Raw genomic sequence first — 14,300 nt, 5'->3', positions numbered from 1 at the left:
TTTTTACTTTTTATTATAATAAATATCCCCCAAAAATATATATATAAAAAAAAATAAAAAATTTCCCTCAGTTTAGGCCGATACGTATTCTTCTACATATTTTTGGTAAAAAAAATCGCAATAAGCGATTGATTGGTTTGCGCAAAAGTTATAGCATTTACAAAATAGGGATAGTTTTATAGCATTTTTATTAATACTTTTTTATTATTTATTTTTTTACTAGTAATGGCGGCGATCAGCGATTTTTATTGTGACTGCGACATTGTGGAGGACCCATCGTACATTTTTGACACATTTTTGGGACCCTTGTCATTTATACAGTAATCACTGCTATATAAATGCAGTGATTCCTGTGTAAATGACACTGGCAGTGAAGGGGTTAACCAGTGGGTGGCAATGTAGGGGTTAAGTGTTCCTAGGGGTGTGTTACTAACTGTGGGGGGGTTGGGCTTTCATTTAGTGAACACTGATCTCTGCTCCAATCACATGGAGCAGAGATCGGCGTCACTAGTTGCTAGGCAGAATGGAGAAATGCTGTTTACACGGCATTTCCTCCATTCAGCCGTCCCGTGAGACGATCGCGGGTATGCCCGCGGCGATCGAGTCCGCAGGTCCCGCGACCGGACTCACGGGGGTCCCGACCAGCGCGGGAGCGTGCCGCCGCCGGCGCACTCCCGATGGCAGGGCGGCATTGAAGTTTGGACGTACCTGTATGCCAATATGCCTGCCCGTGCCATTCTGTCGACGTACATCGGCGTGCGCTGGTCGGGAACCGGTTAAATAAACACCAATGTCTTGCCTGCTATATAATTCTGTATAGCTAGTCTTGTGATTCAGATATACCATATAGCCAGCCAAGTCTCTGCCCTCCACTGGAGTTTGTACAGGTGCATCTCTAAAAATTTTAATATCATCATCACCGCACTCAGACATATCCAGGACATGGGCTACAACTGTCGCAGTGCTTGTGTCAAGCCACTCCTGAACCAGAGACGTCAGAAATCTTACCTGGGCTAAAGAGAAAAAGGACTGGACTGTTGCTCAGTGCTCCAAATTCCTCTTTTTGGATGAAAGCAAATTTTGCAGAGGGAAATCGAGGTCCTATCTGTAGGGAGAGTGGAGAGGCACAAGTTACAGGAGGTCCCGTGTGAAGTTTCCAGTTTCCACAGTCAGTGATGATTTGGGGAGCCATGTTATCTCCTGGTGTTGGTCCACTGTGTATTATCAAGTCCAAAGTCAGCACAGCTCTATACCAAGAATTTCTAGAGCACTTCAAGCTTCCCTCTGCTGACCAGCTTTATGGAGATGCTGATTTAATTTTCCAGCAGGATCTGCCCACACTGCCGAAACTACCAATACCTGGTTTAATGATCATGGTATCACTGTGCTTGATTGGCCTGCAAACTCGCCTGACCTAAACCCCATAGAGAATCTGTGGGGTATTGTGAAGAGAAAGATGAGAGACGCCAGACCCAACAATGCAGACGAGCTGAAGGCCGCTATTAAAGGCAACCTGGGCTGCAGGCTGATTGTCCCGTGCCTCATTGATGCTGTAATTCAGGAAAAAGGAGTCCTGACCAAGTATTGAGTGCATACTATACTATACATGGACATACTTTTCAGTAAGCCAACATTTCTGTATTAAAAATCTTTTTTTTTGATTGGTCTTATGTAATATTTAAACTTTCTGAGATACTGCATTTTGTGTTTTCTCTAGCTGTAAGCAATAATCATCAAAATGAAAAGAAAGAAATGCTTGAAATATATCACCCTGTGTGTAATGCATTTATGTTGTATAGAAGTTCCGCTTTTTGAATTGAATTACAGAAATAAACTTTTTGATGATATTGCAGCTTACCAATTCTTCGATGTGATGACTGCATTTTTTTTTTTTTTTTTTTTAGGTTTTTCATCAGCTCTCCAGCAGAATGTTTTTTTTAATGTAAAACCTTTATGCCAAAATATAAAATAACTTTTTTTTTTTACTGTAACTGCTTGCAAAGTGTTAGCTGGAATTTGGCTTAAAGCGGAGTTCCGCCTGATTTTTTAATTTTAACGTCCGCAACTACAAATACTGCAGCTGCTGACTTTTTTGAAATAAGGACACTCCCCTGTCCAGGGTGACTGCGATGTCAGCACACAAAGCCGACCCGTCCCTCTGCTCTCGGGTTGAGGTGCCGCCATCTTCGGTAAGGGAATCGGGAAGTGAAGCCCTGCAGCTTCACTTCCTGGTTTCCTACTAAGCATGCACGACTCGCGCTGCGCGAACCCACTGGTCCCTGCTGTCTTCTGTGACCTGTGTGTCTCTGTGTGTATTAGACATGTATCTGCTCCCCCCTCCCCCCTGAAAGGTGCCAAATGTGACATCAGAGGGGGGGGGGGAGGATTCCGAAAAGCAGAAGTTCCATTTTTGGGTGGAATTCCGCTTTAAATTTGTTCATTGTATCTAAATCTGTTAGTCTGTCTAATACTCCCCTCCTCCAAGACTGACAATGCTGCTGTCCAAACGTGCCCCCTGTGCTCTAGAGTGGGAGACCTCTAAGACCCCTTTCACACTGCCACACTGCCGGGGGTGGCTCGGTGTGAAAGCCCTCGAATACTAGAGGTTTGTTACTGGCCAGATCACCAGGTGAAAAAAAATTGCAGCTACCACATCTAATGATTGGTAAGCTGCATGTTACATTTTTTTTAACAAAAAGGGTTGGTCTTTATTAGTGATAGAGCAAAGCAAATACAAGTAGTACAAGAAATACTATATAGCACAGATGCAAGGTATAACACATATCAGAGCGAAAAAACACAGATTCATCCATCTTATTAATACCAAAGTCATACCCCCAGATAAGGGACAATAGAAAGAAGATAAAAGCGGGGGGGGGGGGGGGGGGGGAGAAAGAGGGGCAGTAGTAGTGGAAAGATGCATGTTACATTTTAGTTTGGGTTTTATACCACTTTACTTGTCTGCAGCCTTGTGGTTGGACTTTGAATTAGCAGCAGCACACTGAAAGGTTGTCCCTATAGTCTCCCCTCCTGCAAGCATTTTCAGTTTTACAGTACTGTACAATGTAATATAACCCTAAGGCCGCGTACACACGCGGGGACTGTTCGCTCAACTTTGTCCGCTGAACAGTGTTTCAGCGGACAGTCCGCTCGTGTGTGGGCTTTCAGCGGACAGTTTCAGCGAACAGTCTGCTGAACAAAGTTTTTCGGAATTTCCGAAAAACTGTCCGCTGAAACTTGGTTTGAGCGGACAGTCCCCGCGTGTGTAGGCTTGTTCGTCAAACTAAGTTCCGCGCATGCTCAGAAAGAATTTATACGCCGAAGGTTGCATTGCAGTGTATAGGACGTCGTTTTCTAGTCCCGTCGTACGTGCCGTTCACGTCATCGCGCACGGTTTCAGCGGACTGTTCGTTCGTCGTGTGTGGCCAAGTTCGTCCATGCTAATTTTGAGCGGACTGTTTGACGAACAAAGTTGAGCGAACAGTCCCCGCGTGTGTACGCGGCCTAACTCGCAGTGCTATCCTTTCCTCGACCAATCAGGATCCTGTTACACCATTGGATACAGGAAGCAAAAGTAAAAGACAGAATTCACATACTGCTTTTAAAGTGTTGATCTGCAGGAGGCAGCCTTAACATGGGGCAGTGTTACCTGACACAACTAGAGATTACTGCCAACGGGGCACCTTTTACAATCCGTGCTCACTACTGACTACTGGGGGGCGAGGGACGCACAACAAGCACCGAAGAGGGCGTATGTGCGGTATCTTTGCTCCAGCATCTTATTGGCTGCACTGACACCTGGTCTGTGAGAAGTGAAGTAGAGCAGGGGTAATAGACACGTGGAATTAATGCATAGCTTTGTTTTTTAGGCAGCCCAGCACGCCACCTACCGTCAGGCGTCCGCCAACATGGAGCCGGTCTTCCATGGTGAGTGATTTCTTGTACATCCTTATTGAACTTTATTATTCCTTTATTTTCTTTTTACTTTTTCTCATTTTTGCTCTATAATTCTGTCCCTTCCCATTTTTTATATCTTCCTGTTTCTTGCTAATGTTTATTTCTGTATTACATAGTCAAGACAACAAGCAACTATATTACCTCCAAGACACATTCAGGGGAATGAAACATTCATTTCTGAAGGTAGGTATGATGCAGTTGGAAAATTTTTACTTTTAATATCTCTTGATCAATTACTGCACTTGCCACTTTCCAACATATATGTATGTATGTGTGTGTGTATATGTGTGTGTGTGTGTATATGTGTGTATATGTGTGTGTGTGTGTGTGTATATATATATATATATATATATATATATATATATTAAATATATGTGCATGTATATATGTACACACACACATATGTACACACACACCCGACAGTTTGCAAGTGGTTTGAAGATATCAGCCATAACCCCAGTACCATTTTTTTCAGCAGGCGGCCGGCTTTCTCATAAAACCGGACCATGTGACTCATGGGGGGAGCGCGACGCCGCCTCCCGCCTCTTACCGTTTCTGCCAGTTCGGCTGGCTGTTCCCATAGCTAATCATTGAGTCAATACTATTTGATCAATGGCCTTGGATGACCGGGGTGACATCATGACATCACTTCCGGTCCAGGCTGGATATATATATATATATATATATATATATAATATAGCGAAAGATCAAAAAAAAATATGAGATTTCGTTTTTCGCCATTCCACGAGCTTGCACAATTTTAAATCGTGACATGTTTGGTATCTATTTATTCGACGTAACATTACCTTTCACATTATACAAAAAAATGGGGTAACTATTGTGGTTTATTTTTTTTTAATTTGTTATACATTAACCACTTGTCGCCTGCCCTATTGCAGATTGATGTCTGCAAGGTGGCTCCATTATCCTGACTGGGCGTCATATGACGTGCAGCGTGGCGATTGGTGGTTCTGTGTGTCGCACTGACACACCGCATCTCCGATTGTGGTAAAGAGCCTACGACGTAGGCTCTTAACCCACGTGATCAGCTGTGACCAATCACAGCAGTAACCAGGAAGTGATGGTAATCGGTGGATCTCCTGACAGAGGGGAGGTCTGTGATCATAATCAGCGCAGCCCCCATCAGAGGAGCCCAACAAAATGCCAATCAGTGCCCATCAGTAATGCATGTCGGTGCCCTTCACAGATGCCTATTAGTGCCCATCAGTGCCACCTATCCATACCCATTAGTGCCGCCTATCAGTGCTGCATATTAGTGCCTGTCAGTGAAGGAGAAACAAATTTTATAACCGAAGCAAAGAAAAACTTTTTTTTTTTTTTTCAAAAATTTCAGTCTTTAATTTGTTTAGCAAAAAATAAAAAATGCAGAGGTGATCAAATTCCACCAAAAGAAAGCTCTGTTTGTGGGAATAAAATGCTAAAAATTTTGGGTACAGCATTGAAGTGGCTAAAGTGTATTTTTCCCAAAAAATTGTGTTTGCAAGACCTCTGCACAAATATTGTGACAAAATTCAACAATCGCCATTTTATTCCCTAGGGTCTCTGCTAAAAAAAAAAAAAAAGTATGTTAAAGTGGTTGTATAGTTACATTTTTCACTTTGACCTACAGGTAAGCCTATAATAAGGCTTACCTGTAGGTAAAAAGAATATCTCCTAAACCTGTACGGTTTAGGATATATTCCCCTCGCAATGAGCCGCTGACTTCTCGGCTGAAAGTCCGGAAGAAGCCAGACCCTGCCGGGAAGAGAACTCCCACGTGCATGCGCGGCAGTGATGACATCGCGGCTCCGGCCACTCAGATACCCGGAAGACACGCTGAGGGAACATGTCGGCTCCCTCGTCGTGGACCGAGTGAGATGCCGGCGCCTCGTTCTAAGGTAAGTATTTCATAATGAGCTAGTATGCGGTCCATACTAGCTCATTATGCCTTTTCCCAGGTGTAAAAAAAAAAAAGTCAGCGGATTTACTGCCTGCTTTAAGTTATTTTCTGGCAAAAAATACTGATTTAACCACTTGCAATGGAAAATTAAAAAAAAATAAAAAATCATTTCATAGTTTGTTATAAAATTTTGCAAATAGGCACTGATGGGCAACACTGGTGATGAGGCACTGATTGGTGACATTGATAGGTAGGCACAGATGACTCCGCGGCTGCTCTCCTTGGTCGGGGCCAATGTCCCTCTGACAGCCGCCAGTGATCTGCTTTTTTTTCCCCCCCCCTTCTCGGTGTGAGGAGAAAAAATAGCCGATTACTGGCTCTGTTTACATCACATGATCAGCTGTCATTGGCTGACACCTTACCCCGATCTGCGATCAGCCGAGTCTCATCGACTTGCTGATCAGTGCGCTGTGTGTGTCCTGCTGTGGGCACGCAGGCCGCTCGAGCATGGGAGGACATCTATTGACTCCCTCCTGGCAAAGTAGGTCCGTGCTGTGGCCGTCATTCGACTATAGCGTGGATGGGAAGAGGTTAAACTTGGAAACAAAAAGTGTCAGAAAAAGCCTGGTCTGCAAATGGTTAAGCTTGCAATAAAACCTGGAAGCTGATTGGTTCCTATGTAAAGCTGCACCAGATTTGGTATGCACCAGTTTCTCACCAACCATCCGGAACCAGCCAAAGTAGTTTCTGATGATGAGATCAATATATCAGCTATGATTGATAAGCCTGCAGCCTGAAGCTATGCCTCTGTTCAATACTGTAATTGTCAGCTTTCAGAGACCGTTACAGGAAAAGAAAAAACATTATATACATTGCCTTGAAAAAGTATTCATACCCCTTGAAATTTTCGACATTTTGTCATGTTACAACCAAAAATGTAAATTGTATTTTATTGGTATTTTATGTGATAGATTGGCGTTCACACTTTTCAGATATACTGCTGGACGGTAAAGTCATAATCTGCTAGTATAATCACATACTAGCAGATTATGTGAAACTTGCCTGAAAACAAAGCTGTTCCAGCACCGCAATGCCAGCGCTGCAGGGGCTTCAATGTTTACCCATCTTGCTTCCGGCATCACGGTCTCCGGCTCTGTAACTGGCCGGAGCCACGAAGATGTTACTCCCGCACATGCGCGTGGGAGCCGCTGTTCGTGGCACAGGGCTCTGAAGGCACGGCATGGTTGGGTGTTCAGAGCGTATGCACCAGTGATGTCACTGGGTGCATGTATTGTAAATATCTCCTAAATGGTGCATGTTTACGAGATCTTTACACTACCTATACGTAAGCTTGTAGGTAAAAGTCAGTAAAGGAAGTTTACTTCCTCTTTAAAGTGTCGCTTATGGGTAGTAAAATTTACGTTATTTGTCACCATTGCACAGGCGTATGCAATTTTAAAGTGTGAAATGTTTGGTATCTATTTACTCTGAGTAACATCTTTTATATTTTCCTAAAATGGGGCTATGTATTGTATTTTTTTCCATTAAAATTCCAAAAAGTGTATTTTTTCCCAAAAAATAACTACTTCTCAAATACCATGTGACGTAATAAATTGCAGAACAAACTAACTTTTTCTCTAGGTCCTTTGCTTTAAAAAATATATAATGTTTGAAGGTTCTAAGTAATTTTAGAGCAAAAAATACTGATTGTTACATCTATATAAGAAGCGCCAGAAAAGGCATGACCTGGAAGTGGAGAATAATGCCCATGATTTTGTAATAGGATATCGCATATGCCCACATAGTTGTGATGATTTTCTATGTCTCCACTTACTATATCCTTTTGCCGTAACTCATATTATCAGTCCTGACATATTTTTCTCCTTGCAGACAGCATATTCCACATGAACGAGGAAACCTTTAATTTCAGGTCTCAGAACAGTCTGGATAGATACATGGAACTCAATTTTATGAATGGTACTGTGCCAAACGGTAGTGTTTCCAGTGCCCATAGCATGAACTCGCTGAACCATTCACAGACCTTCATCCAGGCCTCCCCTATGTCCTCTAACCTTAGCATCACCGGAAATGACATCATGAGGTCTGACTACATCCCTAAGTGCAGACACAGTGCCATTATCTTGCCTTCTTATCGGCAAACGCCGGACTATGACACTGTAATGAGGCAAATGAACCGGAGTGTTCATCCACCTGATAGCCAGAGTCAGTCCCTACGAAACCTTAATATTGGAAATACGCATGCTTATAGGCATCGGGAGAATCTGGTTTATAGCCAGCCTGAGATTCAGGAAAGACCTACTTACATGGCCTCTTATGGACATCAGTCTCATTTTGGAAACAAGCCCATCAACCCACCAGAACAAATGCCAGTGAACCAAACTGCTTCAAATCCTACTAAAGCCAAGTCGATTTCTCATACCGTCAGCACACCTGAACTTGCCAATGTACCACCTCAAACTTTCAGTGCAGCCCACTTGTTCAGAAACTTTTTATCTCGACCTCCTCCTCCCTACCCACCACCTAGACCTGCTAGCAGTACTCCTGACCTGGCAAGTCACCGCCACAAGCGTGTCAGTGCCAGTAGCCCAGACCTGGTGGCCAGAAAAGTCCAGCAGTCTGTAAAAACTTTCCAAGAAGACAGTTCTCCAGTGGTCCGCCAGTCTCTTCAAGAGGTCAGCGAGCCCTTAAAACCTCATAAACACCATCCGGTCATAAACAAACGTCACAGTTTTGAAGTTATGAGCCACATGGTGAGAGGGATGGAAGCGATGGCTTTAAAGTCATTGAATGCACCATTGCCACGTAGGAATACCTTAAGAGAGCAGTTACACACAGAGGAGCAAAAGGCTCATGAAGTACAGCAGATGCCAGTGTACCACCACACAAAGAACATCTCGGATGCCACCATGTTGATCCACAGCAGCGACAGTGAAGAGGAAGATGATCTGCACAAATCTGTGCCTCACACTTCCTTCATTTCATATAATGCCCAGCTCCAGGCTGCCCTGGCTCGAATACCAAATAAGCCACCACCTGAATATCCAGGTCCAAGAAAAAGTGTCAGCAATGGAGCACTGAGAAATGACCAACCTACTATATCAGCTGCCATAGCACGGGCCAGGGCCATGAGCCCCCGGCAATCACAGACTGTGTGTATGTCCAGACATGAGCCAGGGCCAATCAATGGGACCTCTCTGGGGCCATCACTTTCAGAGCCTGATCTCAGCAGTGTAAAGGAGAGGGTCAAGAAGGAGCCAGTGAAGGAGCGGCCAGTCTCGGAGATGTTTTCTGCAGAGGATGCCATAGTTGAAAGGGAGATCATGATGAGGGTATGTAACAAAAAATATTAATGATTACTTGTTAAAACAAAATTCTCAAATGGATTTGGGTGATGGGACCTGGTTTAAAGCAGATTTAGTATTTCCTCCCATTTGATCCACCATTTTGATATTCTGCTCTGTGTCCTTTAGTTTACGTTGGCCTTCAGCTCCCACTGCCAAAGTTTCCACCATAGGTCCATTATGCATGGGTGCTTAAACTGTAGCCCTCCAGCTGCTGCAGAACTACAAGTCCCATCATTCCTGTGGGAGTCAAGCTTGTAACTTTCAGCCTAGCAATGCCTCCTAGGACTTGTAGTTTTGCAACAGCTGGAGGGCCACAAGTTGGGCACCCATGAGTTAGGCATTGAGATCTAAAGGAAATGCTCAATCGCTTAAACTTTCTCTCTCTAGTCTGTCTACAACTGTTGAGAAAATATAACTACTACACTGGGAGTGCATTGTATTCAAGGGATCAGCTGACTTAATAGGCATGCCTTGGGAAGAGCAGCAGTAAGACTCAACCATTGTGTATAAAGCAGAGACTGGTTCATAAGTATCTAAAGAGGGAATATGGCTGCCTATATGCCTACATAATTACATATCATACATAGTAACAAGGTGTTTAAAACCTTTTTAGAGGCCCATTGCTTTTTTTTGTGAGTTACCACAATGCACAAGTGTGAATCTAGCCATAGGCCACATTCACACTAGGCATTTCTACATGTGTTTTTGGAAGTGTTTCAGTGCGTTGCGTATATGGCAGACAAAAGAATCTACCAAATCTTGCCACTGAGCCAGGTGCAATTGGTGGCCCGCATCTTGGCACAGTTTTCATGCAACAAAAAGGCCAAAATTGGACCGTGTTTGGCATGCCATTAAGAAATAATGGCAATGCCAGCACATTTTGACACTTTCGTGAAAAATTGGGCAGGAACACTCGATTCCGTCAGCGTTTTTAATGCGACCAAGTGTGAATGCAGCCTTAAAGTGTAAGTAAAACCAACATTTCTTTTTTTAGTTTTGTATAGAATGAGGAAGTATTGAAACTCTGGTTTGTGTCCTCCTCCTGTTTGGTGGTAGTTCACCTTTTCTGTCGCCCCGATGACTTTTGTCTTTGGATCAGTCAGTGATGCAAAATCCAAAATGTTGTCACAGGAACAGGAGAGAAGTGGAAGTTTTCCAATGGGGAAACCTGTTCCAGGGGCAAATGGCTAAGAGGGGACATCGCCTCCCTTCGAGTGGTTTCCTCATACTTGACCTGTTGTGTCTCTGGAGCAGAAAAGCACAATCAAGCATTTTATATTTTAAAGTGGTTTTGCATGAGAGTTTGTTCTGTTGAAAAACAGACTTACTGGCTGGATTACCAGCTGAAAATAAAGGAAAAAAAGCCTAAAAAAAGAAAACAAATACAGCCATCACATCTAGAGATTGATAAGCTGCAGTATAATAAATGTTTGCTTTTGGTTTAATACTGCTATAATATCAGGTGCAAACCATGAAATCTCATATCGCCTGAATGTTCCTATTTATGGACTACATATACAAGTCAAACCTGCCAAAAACAAAAACAATTTAAAAGCACCCAGAGGATGTTTGGCCCCAGATCTATAAAGGTACCTTGATAATTTGCCACCCTTCACATTATATCTGTTATATTTATACTAGGGCTGTTACTGATTACATTTTTCAGGTTTGATTAATCGATTTATTTTTTATTTTTTTTAATCAACTAATTTTTATTAATTATAACGCACATACAGATTCAACTACTTTTAGCTGATATCCTTGCATTGCAACTCTGGATTAGTCAGTGGTAAAGTGGTATACACTATATACAGTCAGCCGACGCTAGTTGGGGCCGCACTGTGGTGTAGTGGGTAGCACTCTCACCTAGCAGTAAAAACAGTCACTGGTTCGAATCCCAACCACAGCACTACCTGCCTGGAGTTTGCATGTTCTCCCTGTGCCTGTGGGTTTCCTCCGGGTGGCCCTAGTATATGAATGGGGATCTTGGATTGTGGGCTCCTTGAGGGTAGGGACCGATATAAATGTGTAATGTACAGGGATGGGGACAATTGTAGACACTCACTCAGGTTGAACTTGATGGACTGTTGTCTTTTATTCAACCTTACTAACTAACTAACTATGTAGTTAGTTTCCACAATCCATGACTTAAGTTCACACAAATACATTTTAAATTCAAACTGTAGCACTGACGTAAGTCCTTTTTTTCCACAGTAGCATGACAATCCCTCCACCTCCGATCTAACTAATCACTCTCACCTTATGGCATGGACCCCTGAGCAAACAGGTGGTCATGCAAGCGGGTATCAAAAGGGTTAAAACGGACCATAAACTTCTCTCACGTCTTCTCAGATCTCAGCAAGGATGCCAGGTCATGGGTAGAAATAAAAGATCGAAGTGCTCACCACTTAAGTATAAGATTTAATTTTTGTGTTCAAACACAAACTACTCACATAAAGATGATAAAAACACAGCATGTAAAGCCGACAATTGTTAGTTCCGTAGGGCAGCAGCAGGTGACGTCATGCGTAGCTCCTCCCCCATGTGCGTTACGTTCAATCAGAACTTCAACGTCACCGGACTCCTCCCCCCTTCCCTTCGTTAGCAGACGGAGGCACTTGGGGAAGGGGGGAGGAGTTCAGTGACATTGATATCCGTGACATCACCGGATCTCCGACGGAACTCCCTGAAGACCCGGAAGGAGAGGTGAGTACCGATCAAAAGAATTTTGATCAATCAAAATTAAGCGATTAATCGTGGAATTAATCTTTAATTTCCACAGCCTTAATGTATACACTTAATTGTTTTTTTTTATTATTATTTCAATCGAGTTTTACTTTAGGCTTCATGTCCTTCCTGAGCTTTTTTTTTTTTTTTTTTTTTTTTTTTTTTTTTTTTTTGTGTGTGACAATATTATTCTAAAAGGAAGTTGTAAATAAGTTTTATATCATTTTCTAAGTGTTCTGCTTTGGATCATCTGCGCCAGCACTACTTGGCTTGGCGTTTTGTTGATTTTAGGATTAGAAACATTCCAATATTTGCTGGCACGGCTGATAAAAGATGAAAACATGTCTTTTCTTGCCAAAAGAATTTACAAAAGCAGGAGATGGCAGCCTTGGAAACTCAGAAGAGACCCTTGATGTTGGCAGCGCTGAATGGACTGTCTGTTTCCAGAATTCCTTTGCCCGAGGACAGGCAGAATGACACTGTGATGGTGCCAGTCGATGAGAGGGTAAGACTGTTTTCTCTTCAGCTTTGTCTGCCTGCTCTGAATACAAAGGGAAATGTGTGTGAATTTAACCTCCTGACTCTGAACGTTCACCTTGTTTGTGTGCTGATCGTTGGGCAGCTGGGGCCAACTGCTCAAGCAGTCAAATGTGTAGGAAAGTTAAAATAAAAAAAGCATTGCCCCCTTCAGACAAACATTTTCCAGCTTTAGGCCTCAAGCACATGATCATTTTGACAAATTCTGGTGTTTTTTGGGCACCTGAGGTGTCAGTAGCCTCTCTTAGACTGAAATACATGGTGGCTGGACATTGCACCAAGCGGTGCTCGCATTTTGGGCTATATACGTTTCAGGGACTTCTGTCCCAAGCACAGAATTCCTGCATTCAGGGCATGCATCTCTAAACGCATACAGCCCTAGACGCAAGTACCACTCAGTACAGCATCCAGCTGCCTCGTATTTCAGTCTTTCATTGATTTAGATGGGCTGCTGGCAGCGGGGCTGGAAGCTGCACCTGTGCCTCTCAGGCACCCAAAAATGCTGGGATTTGATGTTGACATGCCAAACCGCTCTTCTATATGACACCTGCACTATGAGGTTGATTTACTAAAACTGGAGAGTGCAAAATCTGGGGCATCTGCATAGAAAAAAAAAATCAGCTTTCAGTTTTTTTTTTCGTCAAAGCTTAATACATTGCTCCTGAGTGGACGTCATATGACATCCTTTCAAATGGCCCCACACAGCGGCGCGATCTGTCACTGGCTGTGTCCATGGGATCAGTGTACCAGTTCGCTGGCAGTATCATGTGACCGCTGTGACCAATCACAGCAGATCACATGGCAGTTATAAACAATGGATGGCTTCCTTTCATGCCATCCATTATATACAATTGTGTTGCTAGCTGTGATTGGTCAATGTGATCACATGGTACAGACAGGTCCAATCGCAACCCATCTATACCATGTGATTAGCTCTGGCTAATCACAACAAAAACTGAATCTGTTTCATTCAGTAAAATGCTTACTTAAAGAGGAAGTAAACCCTGATGGGTTTACTTCCTCTGTCTCCCTGCAAAGGTAAAGCATAATGGACTACTATGCATCGCATAGTAGCCCATTATGTGTCACTTACCTGACACAGGAGCCAGCGATGTCACCGCTGTCCCCTGTAGTCCAGAGCGTCCATCTTCTTCCGGGTATCGCTGCTCTGGCCACTCACAGCGCCAGAGCAGCGATGATGTCACTCCCGCGCATGCCGCCACTGACGGCATATCGCCGCTAGCAGCGGCATGCCGCTAACGGCGATAGTGCGCCTGCGCACCGCTGTCTACGTCACATGCGCTGTAGACAGCTGTCACTATCTTTTAGTAAATATCTCCTAAACCATGTAGGTTTAGGAGATATTTCTTGGACCTATAGGTAAGTCTTAATCTAGGCTTACCTGTAGGTCAAAGTGGTTTGTAAGGGTTTTCAACCACTTTAAAGCAATGAAATTCACTGCTATAAGCAATCGTGTAAACAAAAAAAGAAATCCCGATCACTTTCCCAGAGTACTACAATGTTCTATGGTAACATTGTATTGCTCTAAAACACAGTGTAAAATATATATATATATATATATATATATATATATATATATATATATATATATATATATATATATATATATATATATATATATTATATCTTTTTTTTTTTTTTTTTTCGTACTATCACCAGTCAGTGTCCTTGATCACCACCACACCAGTTATATGATGTTGCTGTACTGAACTGTTGGCAGTATGTAAAAAAAAAAAATGTATTTGTATTTTAAAAATGTATATATTTTTTTTTTATTTGCTTAATTTTCCAGA

The 14,300-nt window shown here is 42.9% G+C and overlaps 1 protein-coding gene across 1 annotated transcript in view; it reads left to right on the top strand.

Annotated features, from left to right (window-relative positions):
- The window catches only part of PTPN14 (protein tyrosine phosphatase non-receptor type 14), a 182,214-nt gene that overhangs the window by 154,281 nt on the left and 13,633 nt on the right, over positions 1 to 14,300 (top strand). Inside the window, exons 11-14 of the mRNA XM_077485765.1 lie at positions 3,870 to 3,927; positions 4,074 to 4,140; positions 7,748 to 9,207; positions 12,311 to 12,454. Coding sequence (XP_077341891.1) covers positions 3,870 to 3,927; positions 4,074 to 4,140; positions 7,748 to 9,207; positions 12,311 to 12,454 — 1,729 coding nt within the window. The remainder of the gene's footprint in view (positions 1 to 3,869; positions 3,928 to 4,073; positions 4,141 to 7,747; positions 9,208 to 12,310; positions 12,455 to 14,300) is intronic.

Source organism: Lithobates pipiens, unplaced genomic scaffold (genome assembly GCF_037356315.1).
Source record: "Lithobates pipiens isolate NorthernLeopardFrog02 unplaced genomic scaffold, aLitPip1_a1.2 Scaffold_18, whole genome shotgun sequence".
Classification (NCBI taxonomy): Eukaryota; Metazoa; Chordata; class Amphibia; order Anura; family Ranidae; genus Lithobates; species Lithobates pipiens.
The sequence above is the reverse complement of the archived record's forward strand: the minus strand, read 5'-3'. Positions and strand labels throughout refer to the sequence as shown.